This window comes from Scophthalmus maximus, chromosome 11 (assembly GCF_022379125.1).
Source record: "Scophthalmus maximus strain ysfricsl-2021 chromosome 11, ASM2237912v1, whole genome shotgun sequence".
NCBI classification, from domain to species: Eukaryota; Metazoa; Chordata; class Actinopteri; order Pleuronectiformes; family Scophthalmidae; genus Scophthalmus; species Scophthalmus maximus.
This window is the reverse complement of record NC_061525.1, coordinates 22,978,307-22,995,000: the sequence shown is the minus strand read 5'-3', so window position 1 is coordinate 22,995,000 and position 16,694 is coordinate 22,978,307. Positions and strand designations below refer to the sequence as shown.

At 46.5% G+C, this 16,694-nt stretch overlaps 2 protein-coding genes across 14 annotated transcripts in view; both read right to left on the bottom strand.

Annotated features, from left to right (window-relative positions):
* LOC118299080 (dapper homolog 3-like) overlaps window positions 1-3,429 on the bottom strand; it is a 12,296-nt gene extending 8,867 nt beyond the window's left edge. Inside the window, exon 1 of the mRNA XM_047335550.1 lies at window positions 2,726-3,429. Coding sequence (XP_047191506.1) covers window positions 2,726-2,956 — 231 coding nt within the window. The 5' untranslated portion in view covers window positions 2,957-3,429. The remainder of the gene's footprint in view (window positions 1-2,725) is intronic.
* Window positions 3,430-5,083: 1,654 nt separating this feature from the next.
* Window positions 5,084-16,694, bottom strand: part of gramd1bb (GRAM domain containing 1Bb) — a 103,268-nt gene continuing 91,657 nt past the window's right edge. For 12 of the 13 annotated variants that reach the window (XM_047335599.1, XM_047335604.1, XM_035622738.2 and 9 more), the window contains 15 exons: window positions 16,074-16,177; window positions 15,855-15,950; window positions 14,732-14,812; window positions 14,506-14,621; window positions 13,594-13,756; window positions 13,297-13,489; window positions 13,059-13,202; window positions 12,822-12,940; window positions 12,593-12,735; window positions 12,380-12,483; window positions 11,855-12,164; window positions 11,665-11,676; window positions 11,402-11,509; window positions 10,818-10,938; window positions 5,084-10,036 (listed from right to left, as the gene is read on the bottom strand). In XM_047335599.1, coding sequence (XP_047191555.1) covers window positions 9,947-10,036; window positions 10,818-10,938; window positions 11,402-11,509; window positions 11,665-11,676; window positions 11,855-12,164; window positions 12,380-12,483; window positions 12,593-12,735; window positions 12,822-12,940; window positions 13,059-13,202; window positions 13,297-13,489; window positions 13,594-13,756; window positions 14,506-14,621; window positions 14,732-14,812; window positions 15,855-15,950; window positions 16,074-16,177 — 1,904 coding nt within the window. In that variant the 3' untranslated portion in view covers window positions 5,084-9,946. The remainder of the gene's footprint in view (window positions 10,037-10,817; window positions 10,939-11,401; window positions 11,510-11,664; window positions 11,677-11,854; window positions 12,165-12,379; window positions 12,484-12,592; window positions 12,736-12,821; window positions 12,941-13,058; window positions 13,203-13,296; window positions 13,490-13,593; window positions 13,757-14,505; window positions 14,622-14,731; window positions 14,813-15,854; window positions 15,951-16,073; window positions 16,178-16,694) is intronic. The other variant, XM_047335600.1, reaches the window with a different exon arrangement.

Below are 16,694 nucleotides of genomic sequence, written 5' to 3'. Positions count from 1 at the left end.
GGACGTGGTCATCGTCTTCAGCCACCGACGAGTGGAAAAAGTGGACGACAGAAGCGAATAAGCAAAGAGACAGAGATTTAGAAAAAAATCTATGGAACAGAGCTCACGCACGAGGGCCTGCAGCCGCTCTGCTGGACCCTCCGTAATTAAAGAGATGTTGCAACTGGCTCCACACAGAGGAGGAGGCTGTGGGAGGCCACACACACACACACACACACACACACACACACACACACACACACACACACACACACACACACACACAGGGCTGTGGATCGGATCAGAGTCTCTCACTCGACCTGGTTTTCTGTGTTTGAGGATGTTTATTAGCGTATGATAATATCAGAAGCTGGTTTCCCCCCCTCGCTGCCGCCTGCCGCTGTGTGAACATGTGCACAAAGGAAACCCAAAGATGTCTTTGGTCTCGTGTGGCTGTGGCAGAACAGAGCGGAAGGGGAAACCGTCCACTGATCCGTTTGGCTGATCTGTCACTGGCGAGCAGCTCGGTCCCCTCGCTAATGATGTGCTGCTGCGTTAAACACAAGGACACACACACACACACACACACACACACACACACACACACACACACACAACCTGATCCATGATGTGCTTCAGTTAAAGGCACAGAAAGACTATTATTGAACACATGCTCTCATCTGAAGAGCTTATGCATGTGCCTGATTTATAATATTTGGAGGAGATGAAATGTAACTTCAGGGTAAACACTCCTCCACACACACACACACCCACACACACCCACACACACACACACACACACACACACACATAAAGGGTTGTAAGCATGTCACACACTCATTCACAATTCATATACTCTCCTCTTCTTTCTCCAAACACACACACACACACACACACACAAACACACACACACACACACACACACACACACACACAGCAGGGCGCCCTGATGACAGGGAGGGGAGCGCTCCATGCTTCCCCAGCTGCTGCGTGGCGTCCCACAGCTGTCAACAACACCTCCAACACCCACACGCAGTATCCGGGACCGGGAGGAGGAGGAGGACAGGGTCCGGTCTGGGGGCCACATGCCTGCTCTGGTGGACGTCTCGCGGGTCAGATGTTTCTGTGTCACGTCCATGGACTTTAAACTTTAACCTAGATTGGAAGGTGCAGACTGGGGCATCAGCTGGTGTCTGTTGGGGGGTGAGGACTCAATTTGAGATTTCCAATCACAGTCCTGTCGGGCAAAAGAGTCTCCGAGGGATTTCCCCGAGTAATTACTCACACGCGTGGATAGGCGGAACAGTTAATAAACATCGATCCACAGAAAATGAAAGAAAGGGGGAAAATATGCGGCCCTGCGGGGAAACAAACTCCGCCTGGCCTCGAAAATTGCTGTGTGCTGTCAGGATGCGGATCCGGAGAGTGACACGCGCTGACAGCTCCACCAACACCAGGGGAATATAAATTAGGGTTTGGCGGTACACGCGGGGGCTCAATGGAAACACTTGACCCCCTTCAAATTGCTTTCCTTAAAGCAGCAGCCCTATAATCTTTGTCCCGCGTCAGACGTAGACTCCTTTGTATATTTGCGCTGGATGGCTTTCCATACCAATTAAGGCGCAAGCGATAAAAGCGCAACGTGCCCACAATGCCTCCGCGTCTCACCCCAAGAGTGACGTCACCGTGTGCACGGGCCACCTCCGTGTGCGCCCCGTCCTCTCACATGGGTTGGCACGATTAGTATTCTGCTCCATATGCGCCTATTGTTAGGAGAGGGAGGCTGGAGGGCTGGAGGGCGGAGGCGGGTGATTTCATTTCTTTTTCACCCGCTTTTAATAAAGCCTTCCCATTGCACAGCGACGTGGCGACGAGGGCAGCAGCCCAACAGAAAACTAAACTCCCATGACGCCAAAAAAATGTAACTAATGAAACATCAGGTGGGGGATTGAGAATTCAAAATAAACAAACCAAAGCAGAAGCGCAAAGCGGAGTTTGGCTCAGTGGTGCGTAAAGACGTCACGCCGGACGCGCATCTCATCTGTAATCTGTCACATCCCAAAAACTTTTATTTGTCTCGGATTAACCCACTTCTCCTTTTCCTCCCCATTCTCGTGTTAATCCCGACACCACGGAGGAATCCCCCCCCCCCCTCCTCCACTTCGTCGCAACAACTTCGATGCAGCTCGAACTGAAGAAAAGGAGAAGCACGACGACGATCGCGACGTTGAACAAACAGCGGCGCACAAGATGAAGGAACGACTCGTCCCTTTATGATCCGCGGTACAAATCACGAGCTTGTTAAGTAGTAAAACCCCACAAAAGTCCCGAGATGAGGGAACAATGGGCCATTAAATATAGTCTGTGTGCCACGAACGGCTGCTCCGCCCCCTGATGTCGTCGCCCACAGGCATGAGCCTCAGCCTGGAGCCCCAGAAACTATGCAGCACCACTATTAATCAAGTTGAGTTACTTTTTCTTTCTGTCTCGCAGAGAGTGGGAGAGGGGTCACCTCCGGACAAAAGGCGCAGCCACAAACCCGAGAGTCCACGCAACGGTCAAGCGGATCACAATGAGGACGAGCGCTGCGAGGAGCCATTAGATATTCAGAAGAACGTGTCAGGGCTGCGAGGGGGTGAAGTGGTGGGGTTCGAGCACACAGGGGTGGGGGTAAAAGACAGTTCGGAATCCAAACATAAGGGATAAAACAAAACAAAAAACGGGGCACTCGACGCGAACTTCTTACCAGCTGACGCCTCAGTGTCAAGTTCTCCTGCCCCCAGCTGCTGAAGCACGCCAGCTCCCCTCTGCAGCTGCCCCGGGCCAGGGGCTCCCCCAGCGCCAGCGCCCCCAGCACCAGACACTCCTGCCGCTGCTTGCGCAGCTCCAGCTCGCACAGGCCGGCCAGACTCGCCTCCAGGCGCTCCTTGGTCCGGCTGCGCTCCACGGTCACCGGGAACGAGAACGCGCGGTGCATGCCAGGATTTTACGCACGACGATAAAAACAAAAAAAAAAAACCCACCCCCCAAGTGATCGTCCTTGGATCTGTAGGCAGTGTTTGTCGCCCTCCTCCCGAGTCGGGCCCTAGATTTACGAGGGCACTCGCAGTCTATGAAGAGCCACGCTGCCTCCCATTCCTCGCGATAGTCCGGTTGCCTTGGAGCGGCATGGTTTCCCAGACTCTCCGTGCGCTTTACATTTTCCGTTTCGCAGCTGTCAAACGCGGCGGCGGCGGCGGAGCTCCGCCCTCTTTGACCGCAGCCAGGGGGAGAAAGTGGGGGAGCTCAGTCCTCCTCCGCCCCCTTCGCAAATTCAATCTCAAACCTTCATTGGACGCGAGGGGCCAACAGGGGCCGACGCCTGTCCCACCCCTCCTCCTTCCTCGATTCATTGCGGTGACGCGTCGACCTCACCCATCCTCTCTCTGCTGCGACTATAATGGACTTCTTCTCGACACGGTTGTGTTCGTCTACAGCCAGAAGAAGACTGGGTCTTTATTACACCCTGAAACGATTTACAGCCACCGTGAAGGAGGAGCAAGGGGGGTAGGAGGACGATGGCCAGGATGAAAAACCGGCGAGGAAAAGATGAAACATTAGACAGGATGCCATAACCATAAAGACACTGCAGTTGTAAAATATTATGGAGTACAATGAGACTGTGTGGCCACATCACTCCAATGAGCAGGAATCTGAATCTTCACATTCCATCAGTGGAACATCCAGTTTACAGCAAATCTTATAACATAACATAAAACATAATGATATGATTATTTAAGCAGGTTTCTCCGGCTTACCTCCTGCAGCTGCACGTCTTCATCTTGAGGATGCTGAGGAATGTTGAACACTTTCATGTTTGAATGAGAAAACAGAAACAGGGTAAAGTCTTCGGTGTGACCCTTTGGCCTAGTGCAGGGCCGGCCCAAGGCAGAAGCGAACTAAGCGGCTGCTTAGGGCCCCCTGGCCACCCCTATGCCCAATGTAACTATAGGCACGATACAGCCACAGTCAGTCAGGCAGTTGATGGAAAAGGCAGCGGTGTATAAAGATAAAGTCACAAAAAAATGTCAATGTTTTACCATAAACATTCACCGGCTAGTTAGCCGTCAAACAAGCCTTCGGTTCAGTCAACGCTAGCTAACTAACCATTAGCTAAGAAAATAAAACGACAGCTAGATTCCACTCAGCACTCTATGACTTTTGTAATTTTAAAGTGCAAATTTAACACTGGACCACTATTGTGAGTTTTGGCTACTTTTAAAATAAAAAAACCCCCATATAAGTATAAAAGGGTAGACCACAACAATGGAGAACAGGGGTCAAAGGAGGAGAAGAAAATTTAGAAACAAGGCGTATAAGCCGACAGTTAAAAGAAATATTTTCACAAATATCGAATGGAGAAAATGAAATTTTCTTTGGAGGGGGTAAATGGAACTTTACTTTCACCTCTGGTTAGTTATATAAGCGAGAGACTGAGGTAATTAATGGGCAAATTGGAAAAGTTTTGCGCCATACGAATCCTATGGGCAGAAAACATATTGTACAGCAGGTTATGTAGAAGCTTGTTCTATAGTTACAGCTCTTCCCAAAATAACAATGCTTTCATACGTATCATCAATATTTTATGGCTTTTTTTTTTAAAATTCACCTTTATTTTTCTAAAGTGCAGAAATGGATGAATATTTCATCACGGTGCCTCTTGCAAGCTTCCCCCTATACTACTCCACTGTAAGGTCTCCCAAGGTCATACAGGCACAGGGTCTTTAAGGAAAATAAATAAAAACACCTCAGTGATTCCATCTACGACTCTCATGACGTGGAGTATGAATTATTAATATGGCAAACAAGTGAAATATCAAGTCTCAAAAGCTGCATTTGTTTTTGGAAATAAACATTTTTTTCTATCCACTCCAAAGACATGGCAACACTTTTTGTTCAATATTTTTTTTTTTATTCATACTTCCAGTCTCTACTTCACATGAACCAGAAAGCCACTTTTATCTTCATTCTCTATGAGGCAAAGTCATCGGCAAGTCAAAGCCTACGCGCAGCGCAGGTCGGATTCTTTTGTCTTTTGTCTTTTTTGTTTGTGTTTGTGTTTGTGTGTGTGTGTGTGTGTGCACACTGCAGATATACTGTACATAACATATACTTACAGTATATTAACCTCATGTATAAAGTTCACTAAAAGTCTCCCCAGAGATCATAACATTTTCTAAAAAGAAAAAAAAAAAGAACATACAGTAGAATTCTTATTGGACAGAACTACGCCAGCACGTCTCTCTATCACGACACACCCGAAGGAGAGCACTTTGCTACGAGTTTGATCAGCGGTCGTGTTCAGGAGGTTGTATGTGTTTTTCTACTCCGTGTTAAACCAAGGCTGCTGTACGGAGTGGCACCGTTCTCCTGCCGGCTCTGCGGTGGCTGGCAAGGGGGCAAGTGCCAATCAATACAGTATATGATGCAAACAAATTCATTGGTTGTTGTCAGGGACAAAATAGTGGCATCCAGAACTCTTGGCTCACCTCGGTTCCACAGCCGTGATGGCAATCGCACAGTCAGAGAAGCGTGCGAGTGTATATGAGAAAGGAAAGACTAAGAAAGTATTTTGTTTTTTTTAAAGGGGCAGTCAGCCATTTTGGACGCTAGCACGTCTCTTAATGTGTCGGGGAGTGATGTTTACAAACGGCACACAGTGTTGTGTGGTGCGGTCCGCACCATTTTTGTTGTTGTCAATTAACAGAGCCAGGGCTGCGCCGGAAAAAAAACTGATTTATTTTTAGCGCACATAGGACGGACGGCTAGCGGACCTTGAGGAAATGTTCGCTGATTAAAATATCTTACTGCCCCTTTAAGCTGAATTTGCTGGTAACAGTGGCGCGGATGATGAAGGCAAAAGAAGAAAAAAAGAGTACAAACAAAATCTTCAATTACACAATTGATTGACACAATGATTAAAATTAAATCCAGGTGCTGTGAGAGTTGATTGGAGTGCATATTTAATTTTGGGTGAGGATGATGTGCGTTTTACAGCAGTTCAGTCTTAAAACGTATCTGTCACTATATGAACCGTTGCACTCAGCCTTCGACAGTGAAAGACAATACAGTTCCCCAATGAGTATCAAACAAAAGCTGGGAAATAAATCCAACATTTAAAAAATAAATGTCTCCTATGAAACAGAAAGTTTTTTGGACCAAAAAAAAGAAAAAGAAATCAAAAAACATTTAATTTTCCTCACAATTAAAAAAAGAAAAGAAAAAAACCCAAACAAACTTTAAAGCATTTCATAAACATCTTCATATATACATTTCCGTACCATCAGATAACCATGAAGCATAACTTCACTATAATCTTTCAGTGTCATCAGGATTGTGAAAGCGATTTCTATAAAACAGAAAACACTTCCTACCCCTCACATTCAGGTCTCGTAAGGTTTCCACGTGTTGTCGTTGCTCTGCCCTCTTCAAATGTAAAAAAAAAAAACACAAAATCAGCAGGGGTCCAATCCTTAAACGTTTTTCTGCCGGTCAGTCAGTAACACGCCACGCAGGCACACAGTAAAAATACATGTTTCCCTTATACAAGTCACTCATTCTTCCTTCGCCCTGAAATAGATTAGAAAGTGTGGCAGACCTAATTTCAGAGTTTCTTGGTTCACAGAATGTGTTTTGGGAATTTCTCATTTAAAGCCCTGCATTCACCTCCAAACTACACCACTGTCATTCGTCTGTATTCTTCTTTTACCTGAAAAGGTCTTAAAGTGCTTCACTTTCTCTTCTTCTTCTTCTTTTTAACACAAGGAAGTTTTTCTTAATTTGGAAGTGCTGCCACCTGCTAAAGTCCGTCAGCTGTAAGGGGGCCTTTGCTGACGAACTCCTAAGAGATGCTCTTCACCCACACCTAATCCGGTATACAATACATGACATACAGGATAAATACTTTATTCAAAACAGCGTGAATATTCGTGAAGGTACATTTCTACTTCTCGCTTTTGGTTCAATTTAGTTGCATTAACTTAATTCTCATGCTTTCGTTGCATCCAAGACAGACACTTTGGGGAAAGGGAGAGTATAATTTGGGTTGAATGAGGTGTTTAAAAAAAAATAGTTTGACATTTTTGGAAATGATTTGCTTTCTTGCTGAGAGTTTTGACACCACTCCCATATTCGTATGCTAAATATGAAGCTAATCTAGCACAAAGAAACAGCTAGCTAGCTAGCATACAGACTGGAAACATGAGAAACCAACTTGCTATGTAAGCAATTCCCCCAAGTATTCGTGCTAAGCTAAGTTGTGCTGCATTCCATTTTACTTTTGAACTCCGACCTTCCGAGTCCAGTTGCAACATCAGACTCGGAGGTCAGCAATTCCGATATTATGATGTAACGATAACCCCGAATTCTAAGTTCTGCGGTATAATGGAATGCAGAGATTTGAGTCCACTCCCATATTTGTATGCAAAATATGAAGCTAAACTAAGCTATTTAGCTTAGTAGCTTACTAGCTTACTACGCGATTTAGCTTAGTTTAGCACAAAGAAACAGGGAGAAACAGCTAGCTGGCTAGCATACAGACTGGAAACACGAGAAACCAACTTGCTATGTCAGCAAAACCCCCAAGTATTTTGTGCTAAGCTAAGCGAATTTGGCTGCTCATCAGTAGAGATGGGAGACGGTTGGCTTAAAGACTGGATACAGGAGGAAACTGATTATTAAGCTAGCTAGCTAACTAGCTCCTGCATGTAGCTTCATGTTGCTGAGAGTTTAGAGTCCACTCCCATATGCTAAATATGAAGCTAAACTATGACATTTAGCTTAGTTTAGCACAAAGAAACAGGGAGAAACAGCCAGTTGGCTAGCATACAGACTGGAAACACGAGAAACCAACTTGCTATGTAAGCAATTACCCCCAGTATTTTGTGCTAAGCTAAGCTAATATGGTTGCTCATCAGTAGAGCCGGGAGATGGTTGTCTTAAAAACGGCATACAGGAGGAAACAGCGCCCTAACATAGCTAGCTAACTAGCCGCTGGCCAAAGCTTCAAATGTAGCGTAGGAGTGGCATCAATCTGCTCCTCAAACTCTTGGCACAAAAGCAAACAAATGTATGTCTCAAAATATCAATCTATTCATTTTTCATTTTTTTTAGGAAGGAGTTGTCGAGCCACTTAGTGCTGACAAGGACAAAGACTTGAAGGGTTCATCTCCAAAATGTTATATATCCATTCACAAACCTCAAGTTCAGGTTAATTCAATCGTAAAAACTTGCGTCGTCTTCTCCCTTTTTTGTTAAACCAAACGGATTTAAGCTAATGTGTCAAAAAGTGACACAAATCACATGAATTTTCTATTATCCTTCCGATATCGGATACTTCATTTTGGAACAAAACACTTCAGTTGTAAACTGTATCCTGGCGGGGCTAATGCAAGGCAGCATCCAAATGCATTAGCATAAACAAAACAAAAAAGGCAGTCTGGCTGCAAGAGCCAGAAAAAAAAGAAAGAAGAAAAATTAAGAAACATACAAGTGTCGTATGGTAAAAATGTCACACTTTACAGCACACACGTGTGCACACACACACACACACTCTCAGTCACACACACACACACACACACACACACACACACACACACACACACACTCTCAGTCACACACACACACACACACACGCATGCGCGAATATAATCGCACAAATGCAGAATCATACTTGCACACTGGACATGTCACAGACATATCTGGCATGCATTTTTTTTATAGAAGAAAAACACTTTTTTGTTAGAAATTCTTTAACTGGTCTAGAGATTTGATAATTTCTTTATGTACATTAAATTAACAATAAATATAGGTAATGTTCATATATATTTTGAAATATATATATATTAAATAATGAAATATTCTTATATATTTCAAATATATTCATAGAATTCTTTCTAATTTCAAACATTTTTTTTTTAAAGAAGATATAGTCACAGTTTAGTAATAAAACAAGTAAGAACACAGCTCCCTACTGGTCTGGCTGCAGCATCCCTTTTTTTCAAAAAGGAGTAACAGTGTTATCAGAGTCTGGCCTTTTTTTCACCCAGGCTAATACATTCGACTTTAAAAGAAAGATGAGGAACGACGCAGTGTGAGGGAATCGAACACTGTGGCAGGGGGCAACTGATCATGTGTGTATGAAATTTAAAAACACTGGGTTTAGTTCTTCTTCAAGCGCAATAGATTCTACTTTTAAATGTTTCAACGCGACGTCCCGACGGACAGGGAACCAGCCCCAACCGGACAAGAAGCGTCCAGCTACAATACTCCCATTTTCTTTTTGGTTGTGGGCCGTCACTGCACTCTGGGTTTGCCTGGAGGTTTTCAGTGAAGGGACGCTGCAGCGAGGACCTCTCGGGGACGATTGGTTTGGAACAGTCGAGAGAGTGTAGAAAGACATTAAGACTCGAAAGGACCCCCCCAACCCCCCAACACACCTTTCTCTTTCACTCCGTCTCTCACCGTCCTCTGTTCGTCTTTTTTTTGTTTTTTGACACACATAAGACTGGAACTGGACCACATTTACACTGACTGAGGGGAGCTAGGTTGTCTAAATGCATGCAGTGGTTTTCCCTCTCGCTCTCTACCGCCCTCCTGGTCCACATGGCTTACAGTAGGGGTGCACTCTGACATAGAGAGAGTAGAAGGAAAACCGGTTATTCCACGAGTCGCAGCTTCCCACGAAGCCTCAGCGATGTTGGGGACACCTCATGCTCCTGTGTGTGTGATAGTCCTGGGGGTGGGATGGGTTGGGTGGGTGGGGTTTAGCCTCTGTGCGTTGGTTACCCTCCGTTCCTCTCTTTGTCGCCGTCGGACCAGCTCAGTGTTCTCGCTCTGTCTTACTGCTTACTGCCTGCAAACTGGTTCACAAAACAAAAACAGGTCCTGTATTGCACAGCACGCCCTCGTGGCCTTTAGTGGCGGCGCGTTAGTGGTAGCGGCTTTGCTTCTCCTCGGCCTCGGAGCTGTAGTCGCTCAAACCGATGCCTCGCTGGAGGTTCAACAAAGAGTCTTTCATCTGGAGAGGAGACAACGAGAGGAAAGAGCAACTTGTTTATTAAAGGCAGTAAAGTTACACCGACCAACATCAATGCATGGGACAAGTACAAAAGGTGCCCAGGTGACCCTCAAAGGAAAAGCGGCACAACTAATGGATTGTACTACTACTACTACTAGCTGTTACTGGCGGTCATTTATTCTTGGATGCATTGTTTTACGGTTATTCAATGGCTTCCCTAAAGTTCAAGTGTAAATGGATGTTTCGGTTGTTCATAGCTGTTTTTTTTCAGACTAGCACTGAATTTCGTTGAATTTCTCCGGAGGAGCTGTATCAGGAATGCAAATCTTCACTAATGTTGCAACGGACATCATCCGGAACGTTTCCTGCCAGCCCCCCTCCCCCCCTAGCAAAAGAGTGAGGCCATGTGAGCAAACTGCAGGAAAATCTCCAGAGGAGGAAACAAAAACTCTGCTCCCCGCAGCGGATGTATCGTCATGTCACCTCAGAATGTTCTGGAGGTTTTCCCTGATGTTGTGAACGCGCCGGACTCGGACAATCTCCTGCTACGTTGGTCGTATGTGAATGGCAAACCCCGGACGCCATTTTACTTTACTTTGAGTTAATGTCTTAAAACAGCTCATGAAACTCTAGCGAGACAGAGGACATCAGTAGAGTAGCCACTCCTTCATCGTGGCCCAGGACGCATTTGAGTGATCGGTATCTCTCATGTCTTTCGATCGGATCGCCCCCCGGTATGGACGACAATGTCGGGTGTGTGATCGGGGGGGTCTTTGTGTACCTGGTCTAGTAGCACCACCGACGACTTGATAATTTCCCTCCACTTCTGCAGCTCGGTGTCATGGTAACGCTGCTGTGCCTCCAGCAGCTGGGCCCACTCCATCTGCGTCTGAGGCAGCTTACTGGTGATCACACGCATGCACACGCAACACACACACACACACACACACACACACACACACACACACACACACACACACACACACGTACAGTATAGCAACATCAGCGTGCAGCCATCGTAGCATGACAACAAACACTTTGGTAAATTGTTTCAGTACGCCCAGAGCTATTCCGGGTAATTTTAGAAGGTCTGTGTTTTTGTCAATTGCCATATGGATATAGTTAAGTGTGTATTTAATAGTACCAGTGTGCATGTGCGTGTGTGTGTGTGTATGTGTGTGTGTTTGTGTGTGTGCCTGTGTGTGACCACGCCTTCTGGGCAAATAGCCTAATAACTACGGCGGAAGTTTGTGTATCCTCAATGGCCTCAAAAGTCAATTATCCATATTGAATCTCTACAACAGACGACGAGAAATGTGCTGAAAGTGCGTCTGCGTCTGTGTGTGTGTGTGTGTGTGTGTGTACCTCTCATGTAGCCGCAGACCTTGCCAGGTGGTCAAGGACTGTGCCGAGTACTCGAGCATCCACAGCTTGTAGAAGAGCATCATGTTGAGGAACACCAGCAGCACCAAGCTGAAGAAAAACAGCAGAAAAATCTGTCATTCCCCTTTTGCATTGTGCAAATTCATAATGTACCTTTAATTAGCTGATGGCAATAACATTCACAATGGGATTATTTTGTGAATATATGCATCTTGCTATGCTGCCTAATCAGACGTCACGTGTACCTTAAACAGATCCTATGGATGGCAATGAACGGAGAGGAGAGAGAACAAGAATGAAGACTTTTAACCGCCAGTCGTAGACCAGACAAACTCTACAGAGACTAAACTGGACAAATGGATGAAATCATGCAACAAGTGACTCTTAATGAGCATGTTTGTGTGCCATGTGTGTGTGTGGTGATCCGTTGCGTACACAAAGCTGATGATGAGCAGCAGTTTGGAGACGCTGTAGAGCGCGAGGCCCGCGGGCAGGTGGTGGTGGTGGTGCTCGGGACTCAGGTGTCTGGTCTGCGTGGATCCGGCCACGTGTTTGATCCTCTGGATCACCTCCTCGTCCGTCGGCGTGGTGACGGGGCTGAGCGCCTCGTCCAGGTGCTGGCTGCGCATGTGCGGGAGCGGCCGCTTCTTCCGCCGCACCGTGGAGTTCTTCACTGCCGCCTTGGCCTTCGGGGACAGCTGGTGGGCCTCGGTCAGGATCTCCTCCATCTTGGACAGCTCCAGCTCTGAGACGGGAGGAGATCAATGCATTATGGATTATGTTTGTCTCTTCACTCCCCCCTCCTCTCTCCTTAATAAACTGTACTCACGTGATCCACATATACAGTTTCTACAGAGTACATTTTGAGAACCTCCACCAAAATATCACACCGACGTTGGCAAATTAAATTAAACCTTAAAAAACTAAAATGAAGGCAAACTAACAACAAATCAAGTTTACCGAGACGGCGGAAGTTGTCGTCTATCCCGCTCCAGAAGTTTCTCTCGATGAAGCCTTTCACCAAACCCCACGGCTGTTTCCTGTAGCGCAGCTCTGTCGACACCCTGAGAGATGAAAGACAAAATGGCGTCTCTGGATGTGGACAGACGGTCTTTCAGAATAAAACAAAACCAAGGGTGTAGTGAAATTCAAAATCAAAAAGTCGTCACCCACCGTAACCGACACTTGTTCTTGGCCACCCTGGTGAGCATGTAGCGGTTCTGAGTGTAGAAGTAGTCGTGGTAGGGGATGTCGTGTGTGATGACCTCGGCGTCGATGATGTAACACTCGCTCTCCTGACTGGCTTGGAACAGAGTCTGACGAATGACCAAGCTTAAATCAGACCAAGCTTTAGAAATATAAATATACATATTCATGAAAAACAAGAAGTGTGTGACTGTACCTGTCTCTCAGTGACTGTGGCTGTTTTGGGGGCCAGGGGGTTGGACAGAGAGATGGTGTACATGATCTCTCTCATCTGGTTCCCAGCCTCCTCCTTCTTCCACGGGTGGTAGACCACGTCTGAACAACAATAGTGACAAGACAGGAACATGAATGAATTGATAACCACATTTTTCTCTGCTTGTGCCATCTCCAGAGAGGACAGATGTCAGCGACCAGCAGTCAGAAAGATTCGAACCTGAAAACCGCCGCTGTTCCATGAAGTCGCTCATGAACTGCGACTCGGTGAAGAGGATGTCGTAGAGCTTGTCCACGCTGAACTTGTAGACCTCGTTGATGTACTGCCTGCCGTTCAGATCCTCGTGGAACGCCTGCACTTCACCTGCAGAAAACACAGACAAGGTGAAAAGTCAGAAGGGTCGTCTCTTCAGACTGGATAGAACTGGATCTGGATTAGGATGAAATAAGCCAGTCACCCTCGTCGTGCGTTTCCGAGGAGTCGCTGAGCTCAGTGGGGAGGTCCTCGTTGTCGTTGAAGTCCAGTGAGGGTGAGGGCGCGGGACCGCCAGGCCTGCTGGGATCGTCGCTCTTCTCTTCCAACAACAGGGGCAAGGCCAGCAGCTCTCCGTCCGGTAGGCAGTCTGCGTACTCCTCCGCTGGCAGCTCGAACTGGTGTAGAGGAAGGAAAACAAGCATTGGTACCCCAAGAGATGCTGTACCGCATTTGACCCGTGCGTTGTGCAGTGTGAGGGTGTGTGTGCGACGTGACTCACTGTGATGGGCGTGTCGTGGTTGCCCGGGCCGGGGACGGCGCTGTTCGCGACGATCTTCTTGTGCAGCGGAGGAGGGCTGCCCTCGGGCTTGGCCTCCGTGCTGCTCTTGGACAAGTTGTCGTTGTTGATCTCGTTCTCTTCGATGGGAATCTCTTCGCTGAACCTGAAGGCGCCAGAGGACAGCGTCACTCATCAGAGCGTCACTCATCTCTACTTCTCTCTCCATCCTGTACGAGGCTTTGTGCTAAACTTTGCTCGAATGCTGTTCACAAATATCTTTTATCTAATATCTGTGATCTGCTCGACTTTTGGTTCCAGATGTGTTGGATTTGTGCGAAAACGCTGCAGTAAGGATGTTCGGACAACCACAGCAAAGCATTCAAGGGGTCAAGGGTCCTGACATTATCCAGAGTTTGCCGTTCACATATGCGGAAAGCAGCGATAGTGAATTAAAGAGCGAGCATCACTTTGCAGCTCAGAAAACAAATCACAACAGACGCATTAAGACAGTTTTGAAGCGTCTCAGTCACATCTCTCTTCTCTCTCACGTCGTCAGTTTGACCTCCTGACTACCTGACCTCATGATGCAGTCAACAGACGACGCCAGACACCGTGAGCGCAAACAGATTCTGATCGCGAGTCTGTATCGATTTTACCGACTAATTCCACTTCAAACGTGAAGGGAAAACGTTAATAAAGGAAGAGGCGGAGCAGGTATGGATCTTCTAAGCCTTCAAACAAATGAAGTGTTGGCAGGACTACATCTTTTTTTTTCTTTCTAAAACTAGCTGCTAAACCAAAACAATTAAAATGAATACACATAAGAAGGTGGATAAGTATATAAATCGTTTTTTTGGCCAATCTATTAGTAACCATAGTAACTGATGCTGCAGCACTACCAGACCGACTCACCCCATGGTGTTGAAGTCGTCGTCAGGAGGAACATAGTCCTCGTCGTCACTGGTCAGGCCGAGCTCGTTGCCGTAGCACTGGTGGACAAAGTGCCACAGTTCTTTGGGGCACAGGGGCTGCGGAGAGGCCAACGGGATGAGGACTGAAAAGACTGAACTAAGAATTGGGCAACACTTCCTTTCCGTACGTATCAACGTACGTGATGCTGCAGACAAGACGTGCTCACCTTGTCCAGCAGCGCGTTCTGCCACAGTCTGAACATCATCATGTACGTCCGGTCCCGGGCTCCGAACGAGGTGAAAAAGTGCTGTGAAGAAAAGTCAAGGACAATCAGGAACATGTCCCTCATGTTTGGCGATAAAGACTGAGGGCGTGTTCACACCTGAAATGTCTGGACCAAGGCCTGAACCAAGGCTCTTGTGTTTGTTCAATTTGTAAACCTTTGATCTGGTTAGTTTGGGTTTAACGCTGCAGTTCAGGAAAGCGCGCTAAAGATATTTTTGAAAGACACTTGTGCGTTCTGTCGTCATCACCTGCGTGGGCTGCCTGCACTGCCTATGCTTGACATTGATTGGTTGGTAGACGGGCGTGTGTCTGACGTTGGCGTGTCGTCAAATCGGCAGGTTGTAGTCGTTCAGTTTGAATGCAGAAACTGAATGAACTGGATGATTCTGTTTATTTCGCGTTGCCACAGTAATATGATTATGATTTTACAACCAGCATCGGACCATATTAACGTCCTCGTCGTTCAAACACTATCGTCGGAGGTGATGACTGCAAACAAACCTGCGAAAACTGCAATGAAATATTTTCGTCTTCTCCTCCTACCCCCGTCTGGGACCACGGCTCTTTTTTTTTTTCCTCTTCTTTTTCTTCTTCTGTTGTGTAAGGCTGTTGCAACTTCCTGTAGTTGGTCAGAAAGGTCGAACTAGAAAGTGAAAGTGTTTTCACGTTGCGAACGAACCGCAAAAAAAGGGTTCAGGTTGGTCTGGATGGAGACCACCTCTTTTCATCCGCTGGCCTCTAACACCTGTTATTGTGGTTCGGACTGAACAGAAAGGTCAGAGGGTCCGGACAAAAACCAGGTATGTGTAAAAGTTCCCTTAAATCACCAGCCAGACTTTGTACCTCTGTACCTCAAGCCAAGGGATGATTACCGCTCAGGCTTTAGAACGCTTTAACATCTACCTCGTATGGACCGAACCAAAGATTTGCAGGTGTGAAACCAAAACTAACCGGATCAGCGAGTGTTGGTTCGGACCTTGTTCCTCAGATACATCTACAGTAGTCACTACTCCAAGTTTCGGCTCATGCAAATATCCTGTACGTAGTGATTCTCTGTCTCTTACCTTCTCGGTGTCTGTGCAGACCTGGATGGCGTTGGGAATGAGGCGGGCGGTCTTCTCTTTCGTCATCGAGCAGATGTCCTTTAGCCGCACTGTCAGCTACAACGCAAACACACAAGGCAAATAATGCACATAATCGGACGAGTACACGCACGCAAATGATGGTTCCGAGTGTGACCCAGTGGTGCCAACGGGAAGTGTCCGAGCGCTTCGCGAGCGTACCAGTGTTTCCCAGCGGAAGATGTTGCTATAGAAACAGATCCAGTTCTCGGAGAGGTAGAGTCGTCCCTGCAGGAGGATGTCCCGTTGAAGAGCACAGGAGTAGTCTGAAACGTGGACAAGTCACAAGGTCTGAGAAACAAAATGCCACCACACATCACGAACATCATCATCACCACTAACATTCAATCAGACGTCTCGTCAGACTTGTAAATAAACCAGGGTTTTCCTCTAAGTACAACTTGTTGCCGCCGCTCCCACAGAACTTTATGAAATGTCATGAAGTCGCAATGACACGACTCTGCGAGCGAGGGCCTTTATTTTGACGCGACAAGACACAACGACGGAGCGCTGTAGACGGCACGCCCCCGAGGAGAGGGACGGAGAGTTAACGGGTACCTGTGAGAAAAAGTAACATTTTCCTTCTGCTTGTTGGTTCCTAAAAGATATATATATACACACACACACACACACATATATACATATACACATACATATATATACATATGCATATATACATATCTACATATATATGTAGATATATATACACATATATATCTACATATCTACATAGTAATATATGTCACGCATCAACGTAACAGCGCCTGTGTTTTGATACAAGCT